At 53.9% G+C, this 25,251-nt stretch overlaps 1 protein-coding gene across 3 annotated transcripts in view; it reads right to left on the bottom strand.

Moving 5' to 3' along the window:
• Window positions 1-5,736: 5,736 nt before the first annotated feature.
• Rptor (regulatory associated protein of MTOR complex 1) overlaps window positions 5,737-25,251 on the bottom strand; it is a 366,523-nt gene continuing 347,008 nt past the window's right edge. For all 3 annotated transcript variants that reach the window (XM_003464795.5, XM_063241865.1, XM_063241866.1), the window contains 9 exons: window positions 24,397-24,511; window positions 22,929-23,053; window positions 20,876-20,980; window positions 12,879-12,985; window positions 11,090-11,217; window positions 9,663-9,749; window positions 8,721-8,837; window positions 8,246-8,375; window positions 5,737-7,688 (listed from right to left, as the gene is read on the bottom strand). In XM_003464795.5, the coding sequence (XP_003464843.1) occupies window positions 7,620-7,688; window positions 8,246-8,375; window positions 8,721-8,837; window positions 9,663-9,749; window positions 11,090-11,217; window positions 12,879-12,985; window positions 20,876-20,980; window positions 22,929-23,053; window positions 24,397-24,511 (983 nt within the window). In that variant the 3' untranslated portion in view covers window positions 5,737-7,619. The remainder of the gene's footprint in view (window positions 7,689-8,245; window positions 8,376-8,720; window positions 8,838-9,662; window positions 9,750-11,089; window positions 11,218-12,878; window positions 12,986-20,875; window positions 20,981-22,928; window positions 23,054-24,396; window positions 24,512-25,251) is intronic.

Here is a 25,251-nt window from a genome sequence, read left to right as displayed (position 1 = left end):
TGCTGAAGGGACAGGCTTACTCTGCATGCTGGCTGGGACACAGCACTGTGCAGCCTGTGAGTGGCCCGCTGGGCCCAGGACGTGGTGGGAATGGCTGCGCCCCTGGCAAGGAGGCCCAGGCAGGAACGGGGAGCCGCTTGCTGGTAACTCTCGGGATCTGCGGAGTCCGGAGTGAGGGTGCAACTTTGGAGCATATGAGCAGGAGGGGTACAGGGCAGGGAGGACCACAGGTGTGGGCCTCCCTCTTGCACCTTATCTCACTAGGCTGGTCTGGCTGGGGTGGACAACCACGACGCCGAGGTGACCACCCGGTGGCGCTGCAGGACAGACAGACGCGGAACAGCTGCGTGGCTGTGCTGTCCCCAAGCTGGGACGGAGGGTGAGGCTCCTGCTCTGTGTGTCTCCTGCACATACACCGCAGGGAGCTGAGTCCAAGAAGCTAGTGGTGGGCCACGGAGGCCAGGGTGGGAGGCACTGCAGCCATGGGACCTGTGTGCCGCTATAAAAAGTACTCGAGCATGATTTATATACCAGAAATGCAGTTTTCACCACTCCGGAGGCCAGGTCCAGATCAGGGCTTCAGCAGGTTAGCGTCTGCTGGGGGCTGTGCTCTGGCTTTGGTTGAAGCCTTTCAGGCTGTGTCCTCATGTAATGGAGGCAGGAGGAGATAGGTAGGGGTCCCTCCTGCAAGGTCTTCTGTCCAGCTTACTTGGGGGGGCCCTGCTCCTGTCACTGGTAAAGGCCCCTCTTAGGAGACTTGCAGTGTGAATTTTGGCAGAGATAGCAGGCATTCGGACTTTAAAGTCACCCCCTGCCTCCTTCTGGACCTGCACCAACTGAGGGGTGAAACTGGGCTAGACGCTAATGACCGGGATGTGCTCTGGACAGGGGCTCCGCCAACAGTTTGCCTGCCTGTCCTGGGCTGCCATTTTTTAAAAATTGAGCTGAGAGTCATGTAGCACACAATTAACCATTTAAAAGTATACAACTTGGAGGGGCCTTGCTGCCCACAGAGTTGTGCCACCTTCACCTCTACCACGTTCTCGTCACCCCCGTGCCCATCTGGGTGGGCGGTCACTCTTCTCCTGCCTCCCCAGACGCTGGTACCACTACGCCATGGGAAGCCTTTCTGGAAGCCTTGCAGCTTTGTATGGGTCAGAGGGTTGGTTTCCTGTTTTTTGCTTAATGGGTGCTGGGGTTTTGATAGGGATGTGAGACTGTTGGGTCACTGAGGGGAGTATGGCCGCCTTCCCAGTAGTATTAGTTCCTCTGACCCATGAACTTGGGATGTGTTTCTATCTATTTCGGTCTTCTAACTTTCACTCCTGTTTTGTACTGTATTTCCCTGAAAATAAACCTGACCCCCAACATAAGCCCCAGATAAGATCTTTGGATGGATGCATTTAGTATGTCCATTGCAACACTCAACGAATGGACTGGATTATAAAATAATACTAACAGCAGGCATGCTGACACACGCCGTAATCCCAGGACTCAGAAAGCTGAGGCAGGAGGATCACTAGGAGTTCAAGGCAGGGCTGGGCTACACAGCAAGACACTGTCTCAAAATGAAAAAAAAGCAAAACAAAAATTAACATAGTAAGTATAAGTAAATAATATTGACAAAACTTAAATACATGGTAATATAAAATACACAAGTAGGTGCCTTTGGATGCAAGGTAAATGCTTATGTAAACAGATGAACTTGAAACGTTGCTGAGTGACCAGCTAGAGCCCAACTGTGTGCTTAAACGAGTGAGTGTGGCTGTGTCTAACATGAATCTTCGTAATTCAGTTCGTCGTCATGTGTTCAATCCGATATACTTAATGCGCTCCTGTGAAATGAAGACTGCTAAATTGTGGTGCCAGGAACTTTTTGTCACTTTTGTGCGGAGCATCACTCTTAACTGCCATCATTTCTGCTGTTACTGCTAACTTCTAAGTGTTCAATTAACACTTGATTTATGGACACTTTGTGCAACCCAGCCTGCCAGAGGTCGTGCTTAGGTGAAAAATTTGTGGGGTAAAGATCACTGGCAGCTGTGTGGCCAGTGCACTAGGAGCAGGCTGCGTGGACAGGAAGACAGCGCTGCTGCTGGACAAAGGAGGTGGAGGCCAGTGGTTTTAAGGGAGATGGAGTCGCAGCAAGTTCAGGCCGGAATTTGGGTTTGGGGAGATACGATGCTGTCACAGAAGATGATGACATGACTATATTTGAATAAACATAGATTTTTGTTCATAACAAAAGAAAACAAAACTTCCCCTGAAAATAAGCTTTATTGTGTCTTTTGGAACAAAAATTAATGTTAGACCTGGTTTCATTTTCAGGAAAATAGGCGTCTCAGTGGGCGTATCTTCTGCTTTCCTTGTTAAGTTTGCCGGTAGGCATCTTGTTCCTTCCCAGGTAATTCATTTCTTATTTTACTTTTCAGCTTGTTCAGTGCTGCTATATCATTTGTTTTATTCCTAAAACATTCTGTTAAATAGCAAAATAAATAAACAGATACAAACCATTGTGGGTTCCATGTTGCCGTTGGTTGTGGTTGTCACTGGCCTGTCAATTCTCTGTAGTGCCGGGGGCATCACCAGCTCCTTTCCTAGGCCACAGGGTAGGGGTCTTGCAGATGGTTGGGGCTCTCATAGCCCCCTGGGTTGCTGGAGGAACCCCACCTGGGCTTCCAGTTGGGGGATGCTGACAGGTCTCTGGGTCCTTGTCTAGGACCCAGAGCTCTCAGTCCCTTGCCCCTGATGTCCTCGGTCAGAGGCTATATATATCCTGCCTCCACGATCAGCCTTCCCTGGGCCTCTGGGGATCAGGTCCTCAGGCACAGCCTCCTGCACCCGTCCACCTTGTCTCAGGGGCTGTGGGGGCAGACAAGTTTGCAGTTTTGAGACACCCATCTCCTCCTGTAGACATGGCAGGGCTTGTCTTTTCATCTGAGGGTATCTGGGTCATACCTGCTCCATGTGATGGAGACCCCAGGACTCGGAGGCCTGGGTGGCAGCATGGCCTTAGTGGCCATCACTGCTGGACAAGTCTTTCCTCTTTAGGAGTGGCCTGGTACGATGAATGGCCGGTGACTTCCTTGGCCCTGGAAGCTAACTGTGAGGCCTTGGGTGTTCAGAGGAAGCGGCACAGTTCCAGGGAGAGAAGGGCCAGTCTTGCAGGGTAGTGGGAAGTACCTTGCTCGCACCCTTGGCTCCTAGGCTCATCATAACTCAGGGCCAGGGGACAGACAGAGGGACAGTGGAGCACTCAGCTGCTTCCCTATTCTGGGGACGGGAGCCTGGCCCACCAGTGGGGCCAGAGGCTGTGTCCCCAGGAGCACGTCCGGGGTGGCTGCCCCGTGGCTGAGGATGAGAAGATCCCATGAGCATCACTGCTGGCCAGGATGCCACTTTCCTCCCCGTCCCAAGTCCCAAGCATGGCAGCCCTGCCCCCATGCTCTTGGGGCCCCTGATCTTGCCTCTGGTGTCACACAGAGGGTGTGGATGATGGCTGTGACCATGTCTCCAGGCCCAGGAGCATGAGGCCCCTCCCAGCACCCCTGGCTTGAGAATGCCCACTTACCCATGCCAGAGGGCGGTGGAGCCACAGGAGGGAGTCCCCTGTGGCTCTGGCTCCCAGATGTCGAAGCACCCCAAGGTATGTGTGGCAGTCTCAGGTGCTTCCTCATCCTCCTGTTGAGTTGAGGCAGGGCCTTGGGCAGGGTCAGAGGAGCCCATATACTCCTCTGGGGCCACACAGCAGCAGATGGAGCCTGGATGCAGCCACTCCTGTACGTAGCTGTGGGTCTCAGGACCATGGGGCGAGGAGGGGCTGGGGCAGGAGGTGCCAGGCCTCAAGCAGGTGAGGCTCAGCCTGAGCCAAGTGGAGGCTCTGATTAGACCAGTGGGGTGAGGGCGCAGGGTGGTACCTGGGCAGGTGGGTGAGTATAGGAGGTGGCAGAGCTGGGCCTGCAGTTGTCCAAGGGGCCACATTAGAGGCATGTCCCACCCACCTTCCCTAGACTGTGAGGAGACCAGCTCCTACCCTTTAAGCCACTGGTCAGTGGTGGGGAGCTAAGGCATGTCCTTCCTTCAGCTAAGGAGCCACAGATCTGGTTCCAAGATAGTGCCCTCCCTGGCTCTGAAGGCCTCTGGTGACCACGGCCTCCACCAGACCCTTCTCTAGTGCCTGTGCTCTTCCAGCGGCTTTGGCCCCGAGCACTTAAGTCCCTATGGTCACTGTATCCATTGGAAGAGGAGACACTGCCCAGCTGCCAGCCTGAGGGTGCGTCTTGCGTCTAGGTGTGGCTCCAAGGTGCCAGTGGACACAGTGTCCCAGGTCGTGTGGTCAGGCACCACTGACCAGTAGCTTAAAGGATAAGGTTGTGCCCTCACTCCAGGTGAGGTGGGCTGGGCTGCACTGGTCTCTCTCCTGGGCTTGCAGACCCCATATTTTTGTCTCCTTTTCATTTGAATGCCAGTTCGAATTAGGACCCAGCTGATCTCTTTAAAGGCCATGCTGGGGGCTACCACTTAGCCACCAGTCCTGCTGCCCCATCCCTCTTTTCTTTCACTTGTCGCCTGCTTCTGAGGGTCTCTCTGTGGCCTTACCTGACTGACACGGAGACGGTGTCCAACTTTTGGGGCCTTGTGGGTTCCTGACCAAGCCAGTGACTGACTCATAGTGACCTGAGAGGCCAGCCCTTCTGACCACTCCCCTGGGAGTGTCTGCTCAAACTCCAGGAAGGGGACACAGACATATGGACGGGTGGGAGGCAGTGATCGCCCCATGTGGCAGGTGCCTGAGGCCCCACCTAATAGAGGCAGCTCCAGAGGAAACTGGCTCTCTGGGGGAACACGTACCCACACTCCTGTCCCAGCAGCTGTCCCTGGCTCTTCACTGTGGCCATGTGGCCTTGCAGCAGCTGGAGAGGTCTAGTGTGGCCTTTGCCACCCTGCTGGATTGGCCCACCCTTTCTTGTGAAAACTCAATTTGTACTCAGGTCCTGCTGACAGGAAACCCGATGGTAACAGGAAAATCATTGCTCTTCAGGCAGAGCTACGGCACTGCCTGAGTGATCCAGGCATCCCAGCCCAGTGCCTCCAGGTTTCCATAGCAACCACTGCCTCTCCACTGTCCTGGCCAGGGCCCAGAACTGTGGACATGTCTCAGGAAATTTGTTTATGTACAGTCTGCCCTTGCTCGCCACACCATGGCCCCAGGTTTGCTGCAGGCAGCCCCTAGGCCAAAGAGATGCCTGGCACACAATAGCCAGAACCAACCCAGCCATGCTGGAAGACAACGCCATGGCATACTAGAGCCCAGCCCTCCCCAGCACTGGCAGCCGGGGCTGAGGATTTCCTGCGTGTTTGGGGTAGCCAGGGACTGTATGCATAATGACGCCCACCAGGCATTCACAGCTTACCACTGGGACACAGCCATGTCTCGTTACCTGGCAAAGGGGGTAGCTGTGCTGACCAGCTGCCTGTAGGATCGCCCAGGCCAGGCAGTGTCCCCTGAAGCAGAAGGGGGAGATGGGAGCGCAGGAGGGGCAATGAGGAAGACTACCAGCTGGAGGTGACCAGGAAGCAGGACTAGGGCCCTACAAGGTACAGTGGCCTGGAAGCAAGCCTTCTCCTTGACAGCCAGCCAGCCAGGTGGCCCTGCCCCAGCTGCCACCCTCAGCACATGGTGGTATCACCAACAAGGGGGCACACTGCTGCCCCGAGGGACGACACACACGGCCAGCCAGTCCAGCACTTCTTTATTGTGTAACTGCTTATTGTTTGTCACTGCTCATAGTTTCACATTTTACAATTCCATGTTCTGTCAAAGTCTTTTTCGATTCTCATTTTGGTAAAATAAATAGAGATAAAGGAACTCTAGGTCACTGTTCTCTCAAGCCTTGGTTAACTTCATGATTGAATTTTTGCATCCAGCCTGTGAGGACCCAGCCCATGTGGTAGCTTCTGGCCATGCCACGGGCTCTGGGGGACGGGGAGGGAAGGTCTTGTCACCTCCAGAGTCATCTGCACTTATCAGTGTGGTTTTTGTCTCAGTACAAACAGAATGCAAGTGAGGCTGGAGTGGAGCTGACCCACCTGAGTCAGCACAGGGGCCATCTGCTTGGCGTCCGTGGGCAGAGCTCCCCTGGAAGTTTCCAGTGTGTCACCCCACCCGCAGAGCGTGTGGGTGGGCTTGTGGGACTCGGTCCTAACCTGCTAGGGCTTTCCTGACTCCAGGCTGCTTGTTCACCCCCAGGAGGGGAAGTGACTTCGTCTGGAGCCTTCTCCTGGGGCAGTGAGTGTTCATGGGGGCAGCAGCAGGCTTCCTCCTCTGCCCTGCCTTGTCGGATCCTGTCCTGCTCCAGGCTGGCCCAGTGCTGCCTGCAGGGCTCCATGTACCCATAAGATGCTTTTAGCCAAAAGTGAGCCACTGTCCACAGCATGAGGGGCCTGGCCCTCTGTCCTGGTGCTGACGCATGCTCCCCGTCTTCCTGGCAGAACCAACTGAGCCACCTCACGCCTCCATCTCTGGAAGATCCTGATTCCCAAGGAAAATGGAAAAAATCCTTTCGGAAACACCATCATTATGGTTGTATTGTGTGCAATTGCTCAGCAATTTTCTGTGCTCCTTCTCAGGACTAAATCGTCCACACAGCTTCCCCCAACTCGCACATGTGCCCACACATGTGCACACATGCCAGACACACAAAGAGCCACCAAGGGGCTTCTGCATCGCAGCCTGCAGGGGGTGAGCTGTGGTCACACCATCGTAGGGGCTGTCGCTCTACCCATAGTCCCACGGTGCCTGAGCGCCTGTGTGCAGGCACAGGGGGAGGGACTGGCCCCAGGACATGGTACTGCTCCAGGGAGCAGCAGCACTGTGGGTGCATTGGTGAACTGGGGCGGAACCACTGCCGCAAGGAGCCCAACCCATCTGTCCAGTCACACACAGTCCCGTCTTGGAGCAGCTCTGTGTGCAGCAGCCTGGCCTGCTAGCTGAGCCAAGGGTCTGGCTGTGCAGGGGTCTTTCCTCAGTCCCGAGACACAGACAGGACAGGGAGGCTGCTAGGTTGAGCGCCTGGGTCCTGAGAGGGCCAGGCACACTCTTCCCGTCACACTGGCCGGCTGCAGTTACCCTGCTTTCCCTCCCCCTCCTCTTGAGCATCCAGCCTGCTCAGAGTGGTTCTGGGCTTACACACTGAGAGGACAGTGTGGCTGGCCAGCTAGAGGTGGATGGCTTCCTTAGGCCCTAAGGACACTTCACCAGCGGTCCATTTTTTTTTCGGTAGCTAATGCTCTAGTCACATGGAAAATAAAACAAGTATGTCCTCCTTGAAACCTCAGAAGAATACAGGTCAGGAAGAGCCCACGATGTGCTATGATGCACCATGAGTGCCAGGTGCCTGGGTGCTGGGCTGGAGACAAGAAGCGATGCCAAGCCAAGGCCCTCCCTGCCCTGGGCTTTCTGGATATTACAGCGAAGACAGAAAGGAAGTAAGCACAAGGACCCTCCTCCACTGGCAGCGGCTGTCAGGAGCCGGCGCTGGTGGTGGGGCGCTACACCTGGAGTGAGTGGGTTCACTATGTACACGCGGCGGTGGCCTGGCGGGAGTCCTGGGGTGCTGCTATCTGACTCGCTTCTCCACTGAGTACACAGAGATGTAGTAGTCATTGCTGCCCACGGCCAGATGAGGCTGTGAGAGGAAAAAGGAACGAGGCATGAGCAGGGCTGCTGGGAGTGCAGGCCTGAACCCCACCCAGGTGCCCTGTGACCCCTCGCCTTGAACTCAAGACGGGCTCATAAGCTATGGGCCTGCTCTCCGCCAGCTCTGAGCAGCGACAATGCACTGCCCCACTCCATGGTGGGCCATCTGCATACCCTCCACAGTTCCCCACAGCTGCTCTCCACGACTGCCCCCTAGCCAGGTAGCTCTGGGAATCCAACGTGTACTTCAGCCGAGAGCTGCATGCAGGATGCCATGGAGGGAAAGCGGGCATCCAAATCTAAACACACAGCACAGTCCATGGCCTGGTGACCCTCATGGGCAGAGGGAGCCTGTGCTCTAACCCAAGAGGCCCCAAAGGCAGGGGCTCAGGGCCCAAGGATACCCCTACGCCGCCTCTTGTGCCGCCCACTCTTTCCTGAGAGAGGGGCCCAGGTCACAGAAGTCACTAAGGTGGCCCCTTGACTTCTGCAAGCACTCCACTCGCCCACACCCCATCTCCGCTCAACATTGGCAGGAGCACAGACCCAGTGCGGGTGGAAGGCCAAGCAGCTGATGGCTCCGACGCGCTGGCCCATGAAACCATCGTAGTACTTGATGTTGTTGATCAGCTCGCCGTTTCCATTGTAGATGGCAGTGAACTGGTTCATGGAGCCGCTGCAGGGAGGTGGTACAGAGGCTCAGGATGTCAAGCCTCTGCTCATTTTAGGGTGGGACAAAGGATGGGCCCAGAGGCAGAAGACCAAAGGGACAGGGACAGGGCTGGCATGGCAGGTAGAGCCCTTGACTCAGGCAATAGCAACTTGCTTCTTGTTGCTTTCACATAACGACTCAGGGGTCCTCATAGAAATGCCTCACAGGGTCCCAGGGGTTTGCTCTGGGAGAGGGATGCAGCAGGGAACACTTTCACTTCCTAATGTGCAGCTTAATCCAGTCCTCCAGCTTGCCCTCCAGAAGGCACGAGGGCAGAGAACCCCAGCACAGGGCGGTGGGGCACCTTACCATGCGATCAGGTTTGCCTGAGGATGGATGTCTAGGGCTGTCAGCCCCTTTACGATCTGCAGCACATTCACAGACTCAGGCATGCGGGGATCGAAGAAGCGAACATCTCCATTGACGCTGCAGGAGAGGGCCACAGTGACACCCACGGGAAGGACCCTGGGAACACCCTACAGCCCCTGGCTGGGACCTGACTGGGGGAACAGTGGACTCTGATGCCCTTTTGTACATGCACTGCTTGAAGCTGAGCCCATCTGGACCCCAATGTTGGCTGCTGGTTGGCCTGCCCAGCCTCCCCAGAGCCAGAAAAAGGCACTGAGTAGACCAGGGGTTGAATGTTCCAGCCAGATCTGGAGAGAAGGTGTGCGCAACAGCAGCACGTGAGGCAAGAGGCACCATTTCCAGTGACAGACCTGAGTGTGCCAAGTCTCTTCAGGCCCCCATCCCTGCCTTCCACCTCCCACAGTCCGTCCCAAGAGTTACGGTTTGTTTTCATATCACAAAGGAGAAAAGAGCATCTCTTTGAAGAGATGGTGGCTTTGTGACCATAAATTACATTTTGCTGTCCTGTTAACAGGCAAATAAATATTTTCTGCTCTCAGCACAGTATTTACCGAGCAGCAGAACTGAATTTATGTGCAGAAAATGGCTCAACTCGACAACGCGACAATCCTGCTTGGCACCATGCCTGCGACCACCTGAGCCCTGAGCCCCCACCTCCTACTGCTTGTGGGAACCTGTCTGCCTGCGGCTTCTATTGCTTGCAGCTGGCAGGCATCTGTACTGCCCCCAGCCACACCCTGACCTTTCTGACCAGTCCCCTAGCAGGAGTCAGTTACTAACTCAAAATTTAAATAGCACTTCCCAGCTGTTTAAACACTAGGGACACTTTAAATGGAGGGGAATAGCATTTTTATAGCCCAACAGGGCTCACACTGTGGTTACCTCACACTCACGATGTGGCCCTCGGGGTGCTTCTGCAGGTAGGCCTTCACCACCCAGGCTGTGTGCTCCCGGTAGGTCATGATGCGGCTGCAGGGGAGGAAGGCACCGTCAGGGAAGGGCTGGGCAGCTGGTTGGGTAACTTTCCCAAGTCATGGAGTGGCTCCATCATACCTGTGGGTGACAGGTCTCACAGGCCACTCCATGTGGCCTTATACCAAGGCGGGGAAAAAGGTTTGCTGAGAGCACCCAGGTCACCTGTAATGTGGGGTCTTCAGGCCTCTATCTCCCACGTGTGGCCTCTCCCAGGTCTGCTCCAGTGGGCACTATTGTACCCCCCTGGCCTGGCACTTGGGTGAGCCCTGCGCTATATGACGAGGCCACCATTAACCCCAGAGCAGCTCAGCAGCCAGGCAGCCCTGTCTCTGTTGGTCAGCTTAGGAAGCCCCTGTCTGGGAGACCTTTGGTATGACTACATGTCCCGAGTCCCAGTACTGATCACAGCAAAGGTGTACCCTCGGGAGAGTGGACAGTGAAGGCAGGCAGTCCCTGGTGGGAGAAGGTCCTTCCCACTGGGTGAGGGCCCAGGACTCTTCAGCCTTTGTGGAGTCAATTCCCAAGTTTACTTATAGCCTTAGGAGCTTTTTCTGGAGAGGGGAGGCAGTTGAAAGACAGTGTAGACATGGTATAAAATCCACACTTTTACCCCCAAAAGAGGGGGCCACATGACCAGAGCTGCCTGTGGTAGAGGACACATGGGGCCTGCAGCTGCTCTGGCCAACCAGGCCTCAGGTAGACATTTCCCCCATCCTCAGGAGCAGGTGACCCCAGGCCCATCACCGTCTAAGGTGATGTCCTGGCTTGATTCTTTCTCCTGAGGCTTCCTCAGTTCCCATAGCTACTGCCACGTGGCTGCTCCCCTGACCAGGGTCTGCACCAGTCACTCCCCAGGATGCAGGACTGGTGTTGGCTCTATCATCTCCCATCCTTGGGTCCTGGACCTCAGTCCAGCCCTTTGGCAAGGAGGCAATGGTACCAGTCCTATAGAGCTGCTTGGGCAGGGCCCACCACAGCAGCCACATGGGTTAGTGCCAAGCTGTGCCCACTTGTGCTCTTAGCCACTCTGGACACACACGCCCAGGAGGAGGTGTGGTATTCACTGGAGGCCCTGGAGCTGAGATGGCAATGTCCTGCCAGGACTCCGTCTTGCTAGCCTCATTCCAGGTCACAAGCATAAGTCCCACCCTGGCCGTAGGTACCGGCCTGTGAAGGACATGCCTGACTGGAGCCACCCAGCTGGCCCTGTGTTCCACTGTAGCTCCTGGAGAAGAGTCACATCCCACCAGGCAGTGTGGACCACACACCAGCAGTGAGGTGGCTGCCCTGTGTGAAAGGACCCTACAGCACTGGGAAGGGAGGCAGGCACCTACCATTCACTGAGTGCCATCCTCCGGTCATAGACTCGGATGGAGCCATCGCCAAGGCCAGCCACGATGAGTGAGCGGTGGGAATCACAGGACAGACTTGTCACACAGCTGTCAGCACCAGTGGGGATGTCCTAGGCCCAGGCAGAGGGCAGTGAAGATGAGGTATCTAGCTGGCCTGCAGCACCTGCTTGGACCCATCTATCACCCTCCTGCCTTTGTCTCCTCTGCAAGGGGCTCCCACAGACTCAGTCCAGCCCCGATCATCGGATCAGTCTGCCCTGCAGCTCTGCCCACCAGCTGGGACGGACAGGGCCCAAGAGCCAGTGACAGCCTGCAGGCAGCTCTGGGGACACCCAGCTTGGGTGCAAATTAAACTTTCCAACACGCCTCCCTCCTTCCTGAAAAGAACGACGAAGAATATCTTGGCAGGGAAGAACCCTCATCAGCTCCCTTTCAAATCTCCTAATTAGTTGGGGGAAGAGCTGAGCAGCAGCTCCCCTGTTCCCCTTGGCGCCCATAAACACTGCAAAAGGACAGAAGCAGTGATGAACGCTTGGCAGGAGAGAGGAGATAAAAAATGGGCCTCAGGAGGGAATAAAGTGGTTCACCAATTACATCAGCAACACCTGAAAGGAAACCCAGGAATACATAAAAGAGCCCTGTCCGGGTGGGAGGAGGAGGCTCTAAATGAGTCCCAGGCACCTCGAAGCAACACACCCTAAGAGGCTGTCTCATGGCAACCCTGTAAAGGCAGTAGCTCAGAGGGTGTGAGATATAAGCCTGCAGGTCAGCCAGAGAGGCCACTTTTTGGGAGCCATCACTGAGGTCTGCATGCTGTCTTGGGAAACAATCCTTGAGCATTTGTATTTTCACCCTGTACTGTCCAGAAGTGGGAAACTTTATCAAGATTTATTTCCAAATAGGACAGAGGACAATCCAAACAGACCCACGGCAACCAGGGGATGGAGTGACCTTGGCTGCAGCACCGCCCAGAGGAGCCATAGCAACATCCGACAGCGGTGGGTTAGAGGCCTCAGCTCTGCAGAGCAGCTTTCCTGCTGCACACGGCATATGCCTCCACATGGGCAGGGTGGAGAGGCTGGGTTGGTCTGCACCTCTTTGGGGATCAGGAGGAAGGATGCTCTCAAACTAAAGCCCCTCAGGTACTACCCTGCAGTGTCTCTGGGCCTCCTGTGCTCCAAAAGAGGTGTGCTTAGTTGGATTCTAGTGGACAGCGGCCTGGCCTGCTGCCTTCCCAGGTGTCTGGGCAAAACCAGTACACTCTTCCCTCTTTATTTAAACTGAAGATAAAAGATACTTTAGGGGCTGGGGTCCAGCTCAGTGGTAGAATGTGTGCTTAGCATGCTTGAAGCCCTGGGTTCAATCCCCAGCATCAAAAAGATTGCTTTAGGAAGCTCACATTGAAATAATCACTCTAATTTAAAATATTTCACCCTACTGATTTCTGGTATTCCCTATTTGCACAGATAAAACAATATTTGAAAATAATTAGGATTAGCATAGGCTTAATTACACTGCAATGCAGGGTCAAAGTGCGATGATTAATGTATATCCAGAGGTAATTAAGTTTCCAAGGCTGAGGAGCTTTACTCTCTCCTGACAGCAAGGCACACTGCTGTCCACCCACCTCCCCAGGTCAGCAAGAGGCAAACATGGACTGCACTTGCCCTAGAGACTATGGGTCAGGGCTATCTACAGTGAGAGGAGGGGGAAGAAGTTAGGGCCAGGGACCTGCACAATGTCAGGCACTTGCCAGGCCCACCATGGTTACCTGCACCTTCGTCTCACGGTCTGTGTCCCAGATCCGGACGATCCGCACATCCCCTGAACTCATGAGCAGGCCAGTCTCTTGTTCCCAGTCTACCACCATCCCAGCTCCTGGGAGACACAGTAAACAGTTAGTGTGCCGGTGTTCCAAGAGCATCTGCCAGCCCTTAACCCATCAGAGGTGTCCATGTGCTCCATGTAAACTTGTCCTGAGTCTAGGTCAGCGCAGTTCCAAGGCTGGAATCCTGAGCCTCCTCAAAACCTAGCTACAACAAAGCAGCTGCTAGAGGAAGAGTAAGATCACAAGTCCTGGGGCTGGAGGTTTAGCTCAGCGGCATAAGCGCCTGTCTTGGAAGCAGGCAGTCGTGAGTTCCATCCCCGGTACCAATAAAAAGGAAAAAGACAGAAAATGGCTACATGGCATGAAAATAAGCCTTTTCCTGGTCACATCAAAGCTCTGGAATCCTAATTTAAGAAAAGAGGGAAGGGGCTGGGGATTTAGCTCAGCGGCATAAGCACCTGCCTTACAAGCAGGCAGTCGTGAGTTCAATCCCTGGTACCGATAAAAATGAAAAAGACAAAAAAAAAAAAAAAAAAAGAAAAGAAAAGAGGGAACCCTGCACAGGCCATGGGGCAGTTGTACCTGCAAGCATTCTAAAGAGGGGGCTGAATACAAGGTTGGGGATGCTGGTGGAGAGCCAGAATGAAATAAGGCTGCCCAGCAGGGCACAGCAGTGTACACCTGTAGTCACAGCTGTGTAGGATCTGAAGTTGGAGGATTGTTTAAGGCCAGGAGTTTGAGGTCAGTCTGGGCAATACAGTAAAACATACCATTCCATCTCAAAAACTAACTAACTAAATAAAGAAAGAAAGCAAGAGTGCCTTAGGACTGGATGGGAGTGACCTGCATGCTCACATAATGGACTCTATTGGAAACTATTCTGTTGAGGTGCTGGGGGCTCAAACCATGGCCTTACACATGCAAGACCAAGTGCTCCATCACTGAGCTACACCCCCAGCTGACAAGACTTAAATGTGGTTCTACATATTTTAAGAATATATGAAAGAACACAAAAGAAATAAATCCCAAGCCGGGTGTGGTGGCTCATGCCTGTAATCCCAGCACTCAGGGAGGCTGAGGTGGGAGGATCCTTGAGAGTTCGAGACCAGCCCGGACTACAAAGTGAGCTCAAGGCCAGTCTGAACTGCATAGCGAGATCCCGTCCCAAAAAAGAGACAAAAACAAACAAACAAACAAAAAGAAATAAATCCCTATACCTATAACCTAATAGTTGCTAAGATTTTGCCATATTTTTTGAAGAAAAAAAAAAAGAACTGTTATTTTCTTTAAAAAATTTTTTCTTTGCAGGTATGGTGGTGCACATCTGTAATTCCAACATTTGGGAGGCTGGAGGCAGGAGGATCACTGTGAGCTTGAACCCAGCCTGGTTTACACAGTGAGCCCAAGTCCAGCCTGAGCTACACAGTGAGGCTGTCTCAAAAAAATTGTTTTTTCTTTCTGGGAGTAGGAGATGGAATCCAGGGTTTTGTGCGTGGTAGGCAATCATTCTACTGCTGAGCTGTACCCCAGCTCAGAAAGTAGTTTCAGATGCAGTGAAAGCATCAGGTGTGCCCTCTGCCCCAGATGAGTCCCATGGGCCAAGGGAGCTGCCTGGGAGCTTGAACTTGGCCTGCATGACCATCAGCTGTAAGACATGCCTCCCACCATCACTAGCGGCAAAACATTTTCTAGCAACTTGCTTCAAGGATGTGTTCAACTCAGTACAAACAGACCCACTTAATTCATGTAAATCACATCACTTTCCAGTACACAATCTTTCAGCTGTGCCAACTCTGGAAACCAAAGCACAACCAGCAATGTCCTCATGTGCCTGTGTGCAGTAAGATGAAGTCCCTGGAAAGGGAACTGCAGGCCATGTGAGCTGCAGGTGTCCAGTCTTTCCAGGTATGACCAGTTCAACAAGGAAAACAAAAGGGGAAAAGAAAAGGAAAAGGAAGTGTCCATGCATCTCTGGACTTTGGGTTCCTAGCCCATACAGCCACCCTTGAGGACAGACAGGCTGAAGTCCAGCACTGTGGCCTGTGGGGAAACTGAGCAGGCTCTGGAACGGATGGGATGCCCTGCAGTCTCTTGGGATTGGGCTCTGGTACCTGTTGGGGGGGGGGACCCCAAGAATAGATGAGCCATCCTTCGTTTGAATCAGCTAGAAACTGATTCTCGCAGACTCTGCTCCGCTTGTCTCCCGGGATCACTTCCCCTTCCCACCTGTCTGGCTACTGCGGCTCCAGGCAGGTCTTGCTGCCTCTTCCTAACCAAGACCCTATTGTCTCTTCAGGCCCGGGCTCTGGCCACCTTCTCTTTTTCTGTAAGAGAATCTTAAAAGTTTTCAGGGATAACCTCTGCAGAAAGAAAACCTGGAAGAAAACCCAGAGTCCAAGGAGCTTGGCACTGCTTTTCCAAAAGCCTCAATACTGCTTTTTCAAGAAACCTTAGCATCACTGGGGGCCTGGGCCTAAGAATAGATGAGTTACTGCTTCTGGAAATTGTTCCCAAAGGGAAGCCATGGGTCATGACATTGACCACTTGTAATGGGGAAGAAGGTATGGCTTGATGGTACTTTATGCAAGGTCACAGGCCTAAAGTCTAGAAGCAAGTTTGCAACTTGAGCCTCAGTTGGGTGGAACACAAAGAACGATCCTCCATATGGTGCTAATGTGTGTCTGCCTGTTGTCCAACAGAGGATAGGTGACTTCACAAGCCCCTAAATCCTGGGGGTATGTTTGCTGTCAGACAGCAAAGCACAGGACACTGAAGCCTTGTGGTGGAAAGGACAGAGGCCAGGTCAGAAAGGGAGGCTGGGTACTTCCACACAGGGAGTGTAAGCTCACTGAGCAGAAGCCACCAAGCTGGGGCCATGGATGGTCCACAAGTGTACACTGGCCCTTCTGGCCCCAGGTCCCCACCAGGGCAAGGAGTTATGGCAGCTGCACCACCACACTGGGGGAGGACTCCTTGGAGCGTGGTTCAGGGCAGCCTCAGCAAGTATCCCTGGGGCTGTTCTTTAGGAGGACTGCTGGTTTCATGCAGGCTGATAGCCCTCGGCACTGTCTGCTGGAGCAGTTGATCCAGATTTCTCAGCAGTGCCAAGCCCTCTCCAGGACCAGGACTGACCTATAGATGGTGGCAGCAACGTGAAGACCACCAATGAAAAGACCCTGGCATCCTGAGACAGATATGCTGACATCCTGCTCACCAGGTATGGGAAGCTCAAGTCACATAGGAGCCCTGGGCTTCTCCCTGCTCTTAGCCAGCCCAGGCTGCCATAAAGAAATACTGTAGATTGTGTGGTGCTTATTCCTCAGTCATCCTGTTACCTCCTGGAGCCCCCATCTCCATTTCACTGGCAGTTAGGGTTTCAACATATGAAATTGGGGGACATATTTAGTCCCTGGTATTTCTTTTGGGAGAAAATATGGGCTGGATGGGGACTAGGACCCCAGATAGGGGTTTAGGCTTATCCCAGAGGAGCCATGTCAGACTCTAGAAGAGGGATACGTCACTGAGGCAGCCCAGTCCCAGACCAGGACAGTGAGCACCCAGGGCTTCTGGGTGAATGTAACCAACTGCAGAAGCTGCCTGCCAGCTGCGCTCTGCACGCTGACTCTGCTATGCTGCCTCTTAGAGCAGCCTCTTTGGCAGGTTCTGGTTGGAAATGAAGAATGCGGGTGCACTCTGGGAACCTCAAGGGCACTTCCTCAGCTATATGCGACCTTTGCAAGACCCACCATCCCAAGGGTCTGCTGCCCTAGAAGGGACCTCAGAGCAGTACCATGCTATCAGGACTGAAGGCGGTGCCCCTCCCTGGCCCAGCCTCTGCATGGATCAAAGTCCAGGTGGCCTCCTGAACCCTTTTGACGAGCCATGTTGTGTCAACCTCAGGACAAGGAAGGAGAGGCTGTGCAGTGGTGGACAGTGCAATAGCCTCTTTTCCTCCCTTAGCATGAGGCTTTGGAGCTTGTTCTCCATCTCTGTCCTCACCAGACTATGAGCAGCCTGGACCCAGCCACTAGTCCAGAGCAACCTCCAAGGTCTGCAGCACTCCCACTCGAGGCCCTGGGGAGTTGTGGCCCTCGACTCATGGGTTCTCTCTGCCTGGTCACAGCACCCATGCCTTGGGGTCCTCTCTCTGCTTGCTTCCTGTCTGCGCACTTAATGACTATTAGTAACTCACCAAAGCCCCAGACATAAGTCAGCATTCGCAGTCTGGGGCTGGCCTGTCTCACTGCTCTCTGGGGACACTGCAGTGACACCCCTGCTCCTGTGTCATTCTGGCTGCCTCAGCTCCACCCTGGAAATGGAAATATGCCTGGCTCTGACAGTGGCATTTGGAGGATGGTGCTGTTCTGCTCATGTCCAAAAGCTTGGCTGAGTGGGCCCACTGCTATGTTCTGGGTACCAGCTCTGGACACCTGACGGTATGACCAACTACTAGAAAGACAAAGTGAGGCTGCCAGCTCCTGCCCATCCCAGACCCCATAAGCAGGGGTCCTCTGGTCTTTCTTTAGGATCTCAGAGGAAGTAGTTTTGCCACATCTTTCCTATTGTACCCTCAGTTGGTTTTGCTTGGGTTTTAAGTTTCCTCTTAAAAACTTACAGAGATGGAGTCAATCTCGAGTTTCCTTAACAGTCTTTCTTTCCTTTGAACTTTTAATATAAAAATTCTTCACAAAGTATTAAAATGTGAGTCCAAAAGGTCCATGGGACATGATCCACCTCCATACCTATCAATCTGACATCACCCAGCACCTGCAGCTTGTGCTAAGGCAGCTGTGACTCTGTGACAATCCTGAGGAGCCACTGAAAGAGAGGCTAGGAAACGGGAGGCCCATGGAAAGTGGTCACCCTGTGAAACGTGGATTCTGCAGATCAGCTCCAGAAGTATATCTGTGCCAGACGAGTGAGGCTCATTCTTTTAGAACTTGCCTCAACAGCACGCCCAGAGAAAGAGCTAGTTTTAGCTCTTGGGGTCTTGCTAGCCTGCCTTTGATGCTGTGTATCTGCAGGCATTGGAGATATACTAAACTTCTATGCCATGCTTCTATGGCAACAGATGCTTCCAGAGACTTTGCATTAAATTCTGAAAAAGACAGGATCTCTTTTATACTTTTTTTTTTTTTCTTTTTTCTTTTTATTGGTACCGGGGATCGAACTCACGACTGCCTGCTTGCTAGGCAGGTGCTTATGCCACTGAGCTAAATCCCCAGCCCGACAGGATCTTTTTTGAAAGCTTAGATGGGGAACAAATTTTATTCTGGACCAACTTCCTTGGGCAGGTCCTGTGGGTGAGACTCACTGGGGAGTGCACTGTGCCAGGAATCTGAGGAGGCTTCAGTGACTCCCTGCTTCAGAAGGCCTGTTCCAGGGTTATCTCTTGTTCCCAGGTCAGTGTGAGGTGACTCAGAACCTCTGTGGTCACCGTGAGACAAGGCAGGAGGATGGGAGGAGGAAGGGGTTCACATCTGCCTTGGGGGATGAGGAGCCCAAGTGGGGTAACCACAGCCGTCTGGCTTTGAAGAAACATCCTGAGTCCCTCTTGTCAGGTGCTTCCAAAGGCAACTGACCTGCCCAGTGAATGCACATGATCACAGGCTGACGTTATCTTAGCAGTGGGTGACAAAAGGAAGGGACAATACAAGGGGTGGAACAAGTAAATTGATGAGTCAAGGTAAAATTAAGCAAGGTTACACCAACCTAGGATAGAAGACTAACTGGCATAGACAGGGAAGGAAGAGAGAAAGTGACAAAAGGCCTAGCACCACGGGGGCACCCAGCTGAGGATGAGGAAGACATCTGCTGGGCAGATACAATCACCCAGTTACCAGCATTTCTGCCTAAAAAAGCGCATCTCTCCATATGGGAAACCAGAGGGGCTGCCTTGAAGACACTGGAGCTTAAGCGTTTCAGCTTCCATGACTGCAGCTAAAGTTCCTGTGGACAGGTGAGATGGACCTTTGAGTGGGAGAAGGCGCAGTTGGGGATTTGGAGCTAGAAACGCATTCAGTGCATCCATCCAAACTGACCAGAGCTGCCTCAGTGGCTCTGAGGGGTCCAGGAGAGTATGGGTAGCTGTGGAGCAGAGCCAGGGCCACTGACCAGAACAGCAGAGGACAGTGCCTCTGTCTAGGCAGAAGCTTTGGAGCCAGATTCAGAAGTCAGCCTAGCTCCTGCTTGGAGGCGTAAGAATAAGTAGGGGTGGAGAGTGGCCAGGGAGGCTTGCAGGCCCACGAACAGTGTCTGCCACCTTACATCATGAGTACACTGATTCTGTTTCTCAATATGGGGCTCAGAGCTGGACAAGAGGTCCACAGCCCTGGGGCCAACTTCACTTCCCTGGCAGTACCCCCAGCTGTCACCCAGCATCTCGTACTGGAGAATCCAGACAGGGCTGGAAGGGTACAGAGGAAGGTAGGCGTAAGATACCCATTCTGAAGAGAAGGGAGGGTCCAGGTGCCAGTGGGCACCTGCAGCCAGGAAATGTCCACACAGCAGGTGAGGCTGGGGCCTCTGGGACTGCGAGGTGAGTGGAAGGCAGCGGAGGGCCAGGATGGCTGCTCCAGGCAGGTGACAGGCACCCATTCTCCCCATCCCTCTGCTGCTTCCTTACTATGCTTTTCCTTGAGAAAAGCAAGGGCAAGATCATGAGCAGACTCTTCTCTGCGTCTCAGAGAGCCACCCACTGACACTGCCAGTGCATGGGGGTGCCCAACAGGTCCAGGAGGAGCCACTGTGACCTTGCCCTTGCCCAGCTCTGCCTCCGACCAGGCCCTGCTATCCCTGTGTGGGAAGCTGGCAATGTCTTGAGGAGCCAGACCTAAGCAGGCAAGCCAAAGCATCTGCAAGGTCTCCTGCAGAGCAACCCTGATGGAGAGAAGCTGCGAATACCCCATGGTCAGGGCTGCTGCAGGCACCTGTCAGCTACAGAGCTGCCATCAGCAGGTCTGCACAGGGCAGTGGAGGCCTGCGGTGCAGCAAGGCAGGCAATATGGGGAATGGCAAGACACAGATGGCAGGTGCTATGCTGAGTACCTGGATACTCCCAGGAGCCCAGGGGAGGTAGATGCGGCTATGTTGGGGGAAGGCAAACATGAGGTTCCCTTAAACAAAACTGGACAAATTGAAAACAAACAGTATGAGGACATGTCTGCCCTGGACTATCCAAGCCAGAAGGAACTAGCCAAGCCTTGATCTTTCCCCAGAACAGAAGGGCAGATATGGAACCATGAGATCTGGGGCAGGCCTCACAGGGACACTGACTGGGAGGAGGAAGGCCACGTCCAGCAGAATTTAGACTAGGACCCAACTCACTGGTATAGAGACAGCCACCACAGGGCCACCATTACTCTTCACCTAGTGTCAGCAGGGCATGGGTGTCATGCTGGAGGGCAGTGGCCACACAGTACAAACACTTGGGCTGGGAGGCTCTGGGAACACACTGGCCAAAGGTCTGACGTGGTGGCTCTCTGGACTCCTGCAGAGGCCCCCCTGACCGAGGGGTGCTTCTTTCCTCCTGAGCTATGGGGTGCCGCAGGCGACATGTAAAGCCCCTAAGCCCACTGGCCTCCTCGGCCCCGTCCAGGTTTCCACTCCCTAGGACATGCCACAGGGAGCACATGATGCTGGCCACACAGGCCCAACCAGTGACAAGACCTTTCCAAGTCACACCTGGCTGAGGACAGCCTTACCTACAGGTGCCAGCCCCAATTTGGGGGTACCCCTGAGATTGAGCAGAGTACTGGGATCCCTGAGGCTTACATACTCTTGTGGCTGTCAGGGAGGCTGCTAGGTGAGGATTTCAGGCGCTCTAGAGTGACTGGGGGAACCAGCCAAGAGGCACTGGAACCGCATCTCCTGCACTCCTGGATGAGGGAGAACGTGGGTCTCAGACACACTCTGGGCTTCCTCAGAGCCCACAGACCCACCTCGTGTTGTTGGCAGCATGTCTGAGAGCCCCTGCCATGCAGTCACCATCTCTGGGTTCTTTTCCAAGTCAGCAAAATTCTTCCAGACCCTGATGGCCCCGTCATCTGAGGAAGAGAGAGGGTGGGACATGGCTCCATGCCCTGGGTCGGCCTGGCTTGGCTTAGCACGGGGTCAGACCCCGCCCTGCAGGTCATGCTCATGTTTTGGAGCACAACCCCCAGGATGCAGCACAGTGTTCTGCATGCCCATTCCTACCACTCTGGCACCAAAGGCAGATGACCTTTTGGCCATCTGCAAGCTGCAGAGCATGACCTGGCCAGCTGGGCAGCTCTTCCCCTGAGCCTTATTACTAAGCTTCCCTCTCTAGTGGTGAGGAGGGCTTGGTTGAAGCTGAAGCCCAGCCGCGTCTGGTTCCCTGGTCTCCAAGCCCCTTGTTTCTCATCTTGTAGTCACAGAGGACACAACCTTCAGGGGCTTCACCCCGTCCACCTCCATCCCCACTCCCTGTGGTGATCGGCACATGCCAGTCTGAGCATTTGAGGGAACCTCCAGACCGGGAGCGGGAAGGGAGCCCTCCTCCCCGCTTTGTCAGGCTCCAAGGGATCCTCTAGTGCCTAGGCAGGGATGTGGATCTGTGTGTGGTGTTTCTGTCCTGAGGACCCCACTCTGGCCTTACTGACCCATGAAGCTGAGCCGAAGCCAAGCCTTTACCCCACATGAGGGCCTGCTCCTTATGTCTACCTGCCAGTGACGGTCCCTGCCTGGGAGCTGGAGCCTTCTGAGGCCCCTGTTCAATGCCCCCAAGCCTTGGTGCTCAAAGGTTCTCTTGTCTGACCTGTCCTAATCTGGCTTGGCCTTGCTGGTACCTACTAAACATGGTCTCGTCTCAGCTGTCCAATGCCCACAGTGGGGAGGCGGCTCTGGATAAGGGTTTCACCCTACTTGGGCCTGAGATGCCATGCTTGGAAGGATGACTGTCATTCCTCATGATCACACAGGGAAGAGGGAGCCAATGCTTTGAGGGAGGAGCTAGGGCCTGTAGTGGTGGAATATAGCTGTAGCCCAGCACTTTGAGGCAGGAGGATCTGGAGTTTAACCCAGATGGGCAACTCAGTGACTTAGCAAGACTGTTTCAAAAACAAACAAACAAACAAACAAACAAACAAACAAACAAAGTAAGCAACCCACAAAAACGGTTGGGGATGCAGCTCAGTGTAAAGGCCCTCGTTTCAGTCAGAACCACAAAGAAAAAACAAAGAAAGGGAGAGAAAGAGAAGGTAGAGTCATGCTGGCAGTCACAGTCACCAGCATGGCTGGCTCAGATGCCCAAGTCCAGAACAGAAGAAGGACAGGACAGGACAGCGGGCCCAGGGTGGATGACAGGATGCTCCCGTCTCCCTGTCCTCTTGCTTGGCTTTTCTACCCGTGCAGCTCTACCACTGGTGCTTCTTGTGTGCTGGGGCTGTCCACAGAACCGTGGCTTTAAAGTGCTGAAGGAAAACCGCTGCTGCCCAGGGTAACTGGCTTGGAAAACTGTTTCAGGCAACATGAGCACGAAATTAAGATGTCTCAGAGCTAAGGGGGAAAGCAGCCCTGACACGAACCCAGAATGCGATTCACTCCACTGCTGAGACACTCCGGACGGGCTGTCCTGCAGGAACATGTGCTGAGGACCAGCCACAAGTGGGAACCAGCTGGAGGCACCAGGAGGCTACAGGCTATGCGGGCGCCAGCTTCCTCCCTCATTCCTGGGTGTTACCTATGGCCATCTGCATCTTTGACAAAGAGGGCAGAGGCTGACCGGGCATCCTCCTGAGGCAGAAGCCTGGGGACCAGAGCTGAGAAGGCAGTCCCAGTCTCCTCTATGCTCCTGCCTGTGCCCACACCCTGTCCCTCATAAACCCCACTTCTGAACAGCGGTGGCCCTCATTAGGAGCAGTGCCCTTTGCAAGGTGACAAACTGAACCAATGTGTTTCATGAGTCTTGGGGCCTCCCATTTGTCCTACCTCCACCCTGTACCTGGCTTGGGTTCAGCTGGCCAGGCCACTCACCTGTGGCTGTGAGCAGCAGAGAACAGTCCTGGCCATTCAAGTACTCCATGGCAGTCACCCTGGTGTACCGCGGGTTTCCATTGTGGAAGTAATCCAGCTTCTCCCCTTTCTCCCAGTCCCAAAAACTTGAGAGAAGAAGAGGAATAAGACTAGTCATTAAGGAAGTGCAAACCCAAGCTACAGTGAGACCCCACCTCATACCCCCAGGATGGCTGCTATCAAAAAGCAGAAAATAACAAGCATGGCTGAGAACGCAGAGTAACCACAGGCCCTGTGCTCTGCTGCGGGTACGGCAGGGTACACAAGAGGCCCCCGCTGTGGAAACAGTAATGCGTTTCCTCAGAGAAAGCAAACAAGCCCACATAGTCCAGTCAGTCAGAGAACTGGAAGCAGAGCCCTGAGCAGACAGGCGTCTGTACATCCACGTTCACAGCAGCACTGTTCAGGGGAGCCGAGAGCCACTGCTCCCAACACTCAATAACCCAAGTGCCAGTGACAGATAAATGAATGAACAAAATGGGGTCCATCTGAGGGTGTGACATGATCTAGCTGTTACAAGAAGCGGACTTCTGGTGTATGCCAGAACACAGATGAACACGCTATGTGAAAGAAGCCAGACAAAGGACAAATCCTGCACAGTTTCACTCATCTGAGTTCCCTGGTGTTGTCAAAATCAGCAGCAGTAGAGTGGGCGCTGTCAGGGGCAGGGAAGGAGAATGAGGAGGGACTGTTTAACGGCAACAGAGCTTTAGTCTGGGTAGATGAAAGAGTCCTGAGCTGGGCGTGGTGGGACACACCTGTAATCCTAGCTACTCATAAGGCTGAGGCAGGAGAACTGCAAGTCTGAGGCCAGCCTGGGAAACTTAGCAAGATTGTATTTCAAAATAAAAAATTAAAATTGCTAGAGAGGGAGCTCACTGATAGGAGTGCTCCTGAGTTCAATTCGTTTACCACTATAACTGTGCTTAGTGGCCTGACCGTGCACTTAAACATGACTAAGAGTGAGTTTTAACACAATTAAAAGACAGAGAAGAGTAAGAAAGAGTGGTGAAAAGTGCAGGCATTTTACAAGCTAGAGAAGTCCCTTCACACTCCTCCCTCTCAAGCAGGCATTCTGGCCTCCACACAAGGGTGAGACTTTTTCTAAATTAAACTCGGACTTCTCTTTGGGACACAGGGTATCTTTTGATCACTGATTTTCAGTTGTACACTGTGCTTTCAAGAGAGGTAATTAGGGAGACCCCCACACACCAGCTTCTCTATTACAGAAGCAGTTTCGAAGCTCCTGGCCTTGTGTGTGACCTGCAGTCAGAACTCTGTCCTGCAGCCACAAAGAGGCAAGGGCAGGTCAGGCGTCAGAGGTGAGAAGGGACAGCTGTCTGCTTGGTGAAGGACAGCAGCGAGATGTGGGTTTAAGGCACTGGGTGACTGCTCCCCAGGAAGGAAGTCTGCAGGGGGCGGTGCTTACCAGATGCTGTCCTTGTCTGCCACCGCCACGCATGGTGTGAAGGGGTGGAATTTTACCACAGAGGGGACGCCAGGGTTCCTGTTCAGGAATATCTGGTCGTCTAGCCTGGTGATGCCTGCAAAGGAAGCACACAGAGGGAGGCGTGGGTGCCCAGCAACACTCAGGGCCTATACTAGGGAGGCTGCCATCAATGTGTGGGTGGGGTGATGTCAGCTCACTGGTCCTCAGAGTGTGTCCCCAAACGTGCCTTTGCTCAGAACTCCTGGCACAGAGCTAGATGCTTAGCAAGCATTCAGTCGATATGCATCGTATCGGGCAAACTCCACTGGTGAGGAGTGCATGGAAACAGCGTCATGGACTAGAAATGAAGCCCGGCAGAGCTCTGACTCACAGACTCGAAGCTGAAACATGGGCATGGCCATCACTACTTGAGTCCCAGCCAAGGTGCTGGGTCTGCTGTCCACGAAGAGGCTGGCCAGGAAGTCATGTGACCTAAGGGTCACAAGGCTCACAGAAAGGGGATGTGAGTTTCCTCCTCAGGTCACTCTCGTGGCTTTGTCACAGCGTCCTGGAGAAGGAGCCCTGAAGAGGCTAAGTGGGTTTGGATGTGCTTCTGGCGAGTGACAAGGTTTACCCCAGGCAGCCACACACTCATGGCACAGGCTGCTGTACTTCTGGTCTGGTCCAGGGGTGGTCCTCAGGTCTTTGTGTTGGAAGTGGTGGCCGGATGCTTGGCACCAGGTCCCTGTGTATGGGTGACTCTGAGCTGGGCATTGCTTTGGGCTCCATGTAAGCATCTCCCTACTCCCCCTGCACCCACCTGACTTCTGCGTGCTGTGAGCTGTGTGTGCTATT

Source organism: Cavia porcellus, unplaced genomic scaffold (assembly GCF_034190915.1).
Source record: "Cavia porcellus strain 051 isolate PalLab524CR breed Dunkin Hartley unplaced genomic scaffold, mCavPor4.1 scaffold_32, whole genome shotgun sequence".
In the NCBI taxonomy this organism is placed as follows: domain Eukaryota; kingdom Metazoa; phylum Chordata; class Mammalia; order Rodentia; family Caviidae; genus Cavia; species Cavia porcellus.
Note: the sequence above shows the minus strand (reverse complement) of the source record. Positions and strands in the feature narration are given on the sequence as shown.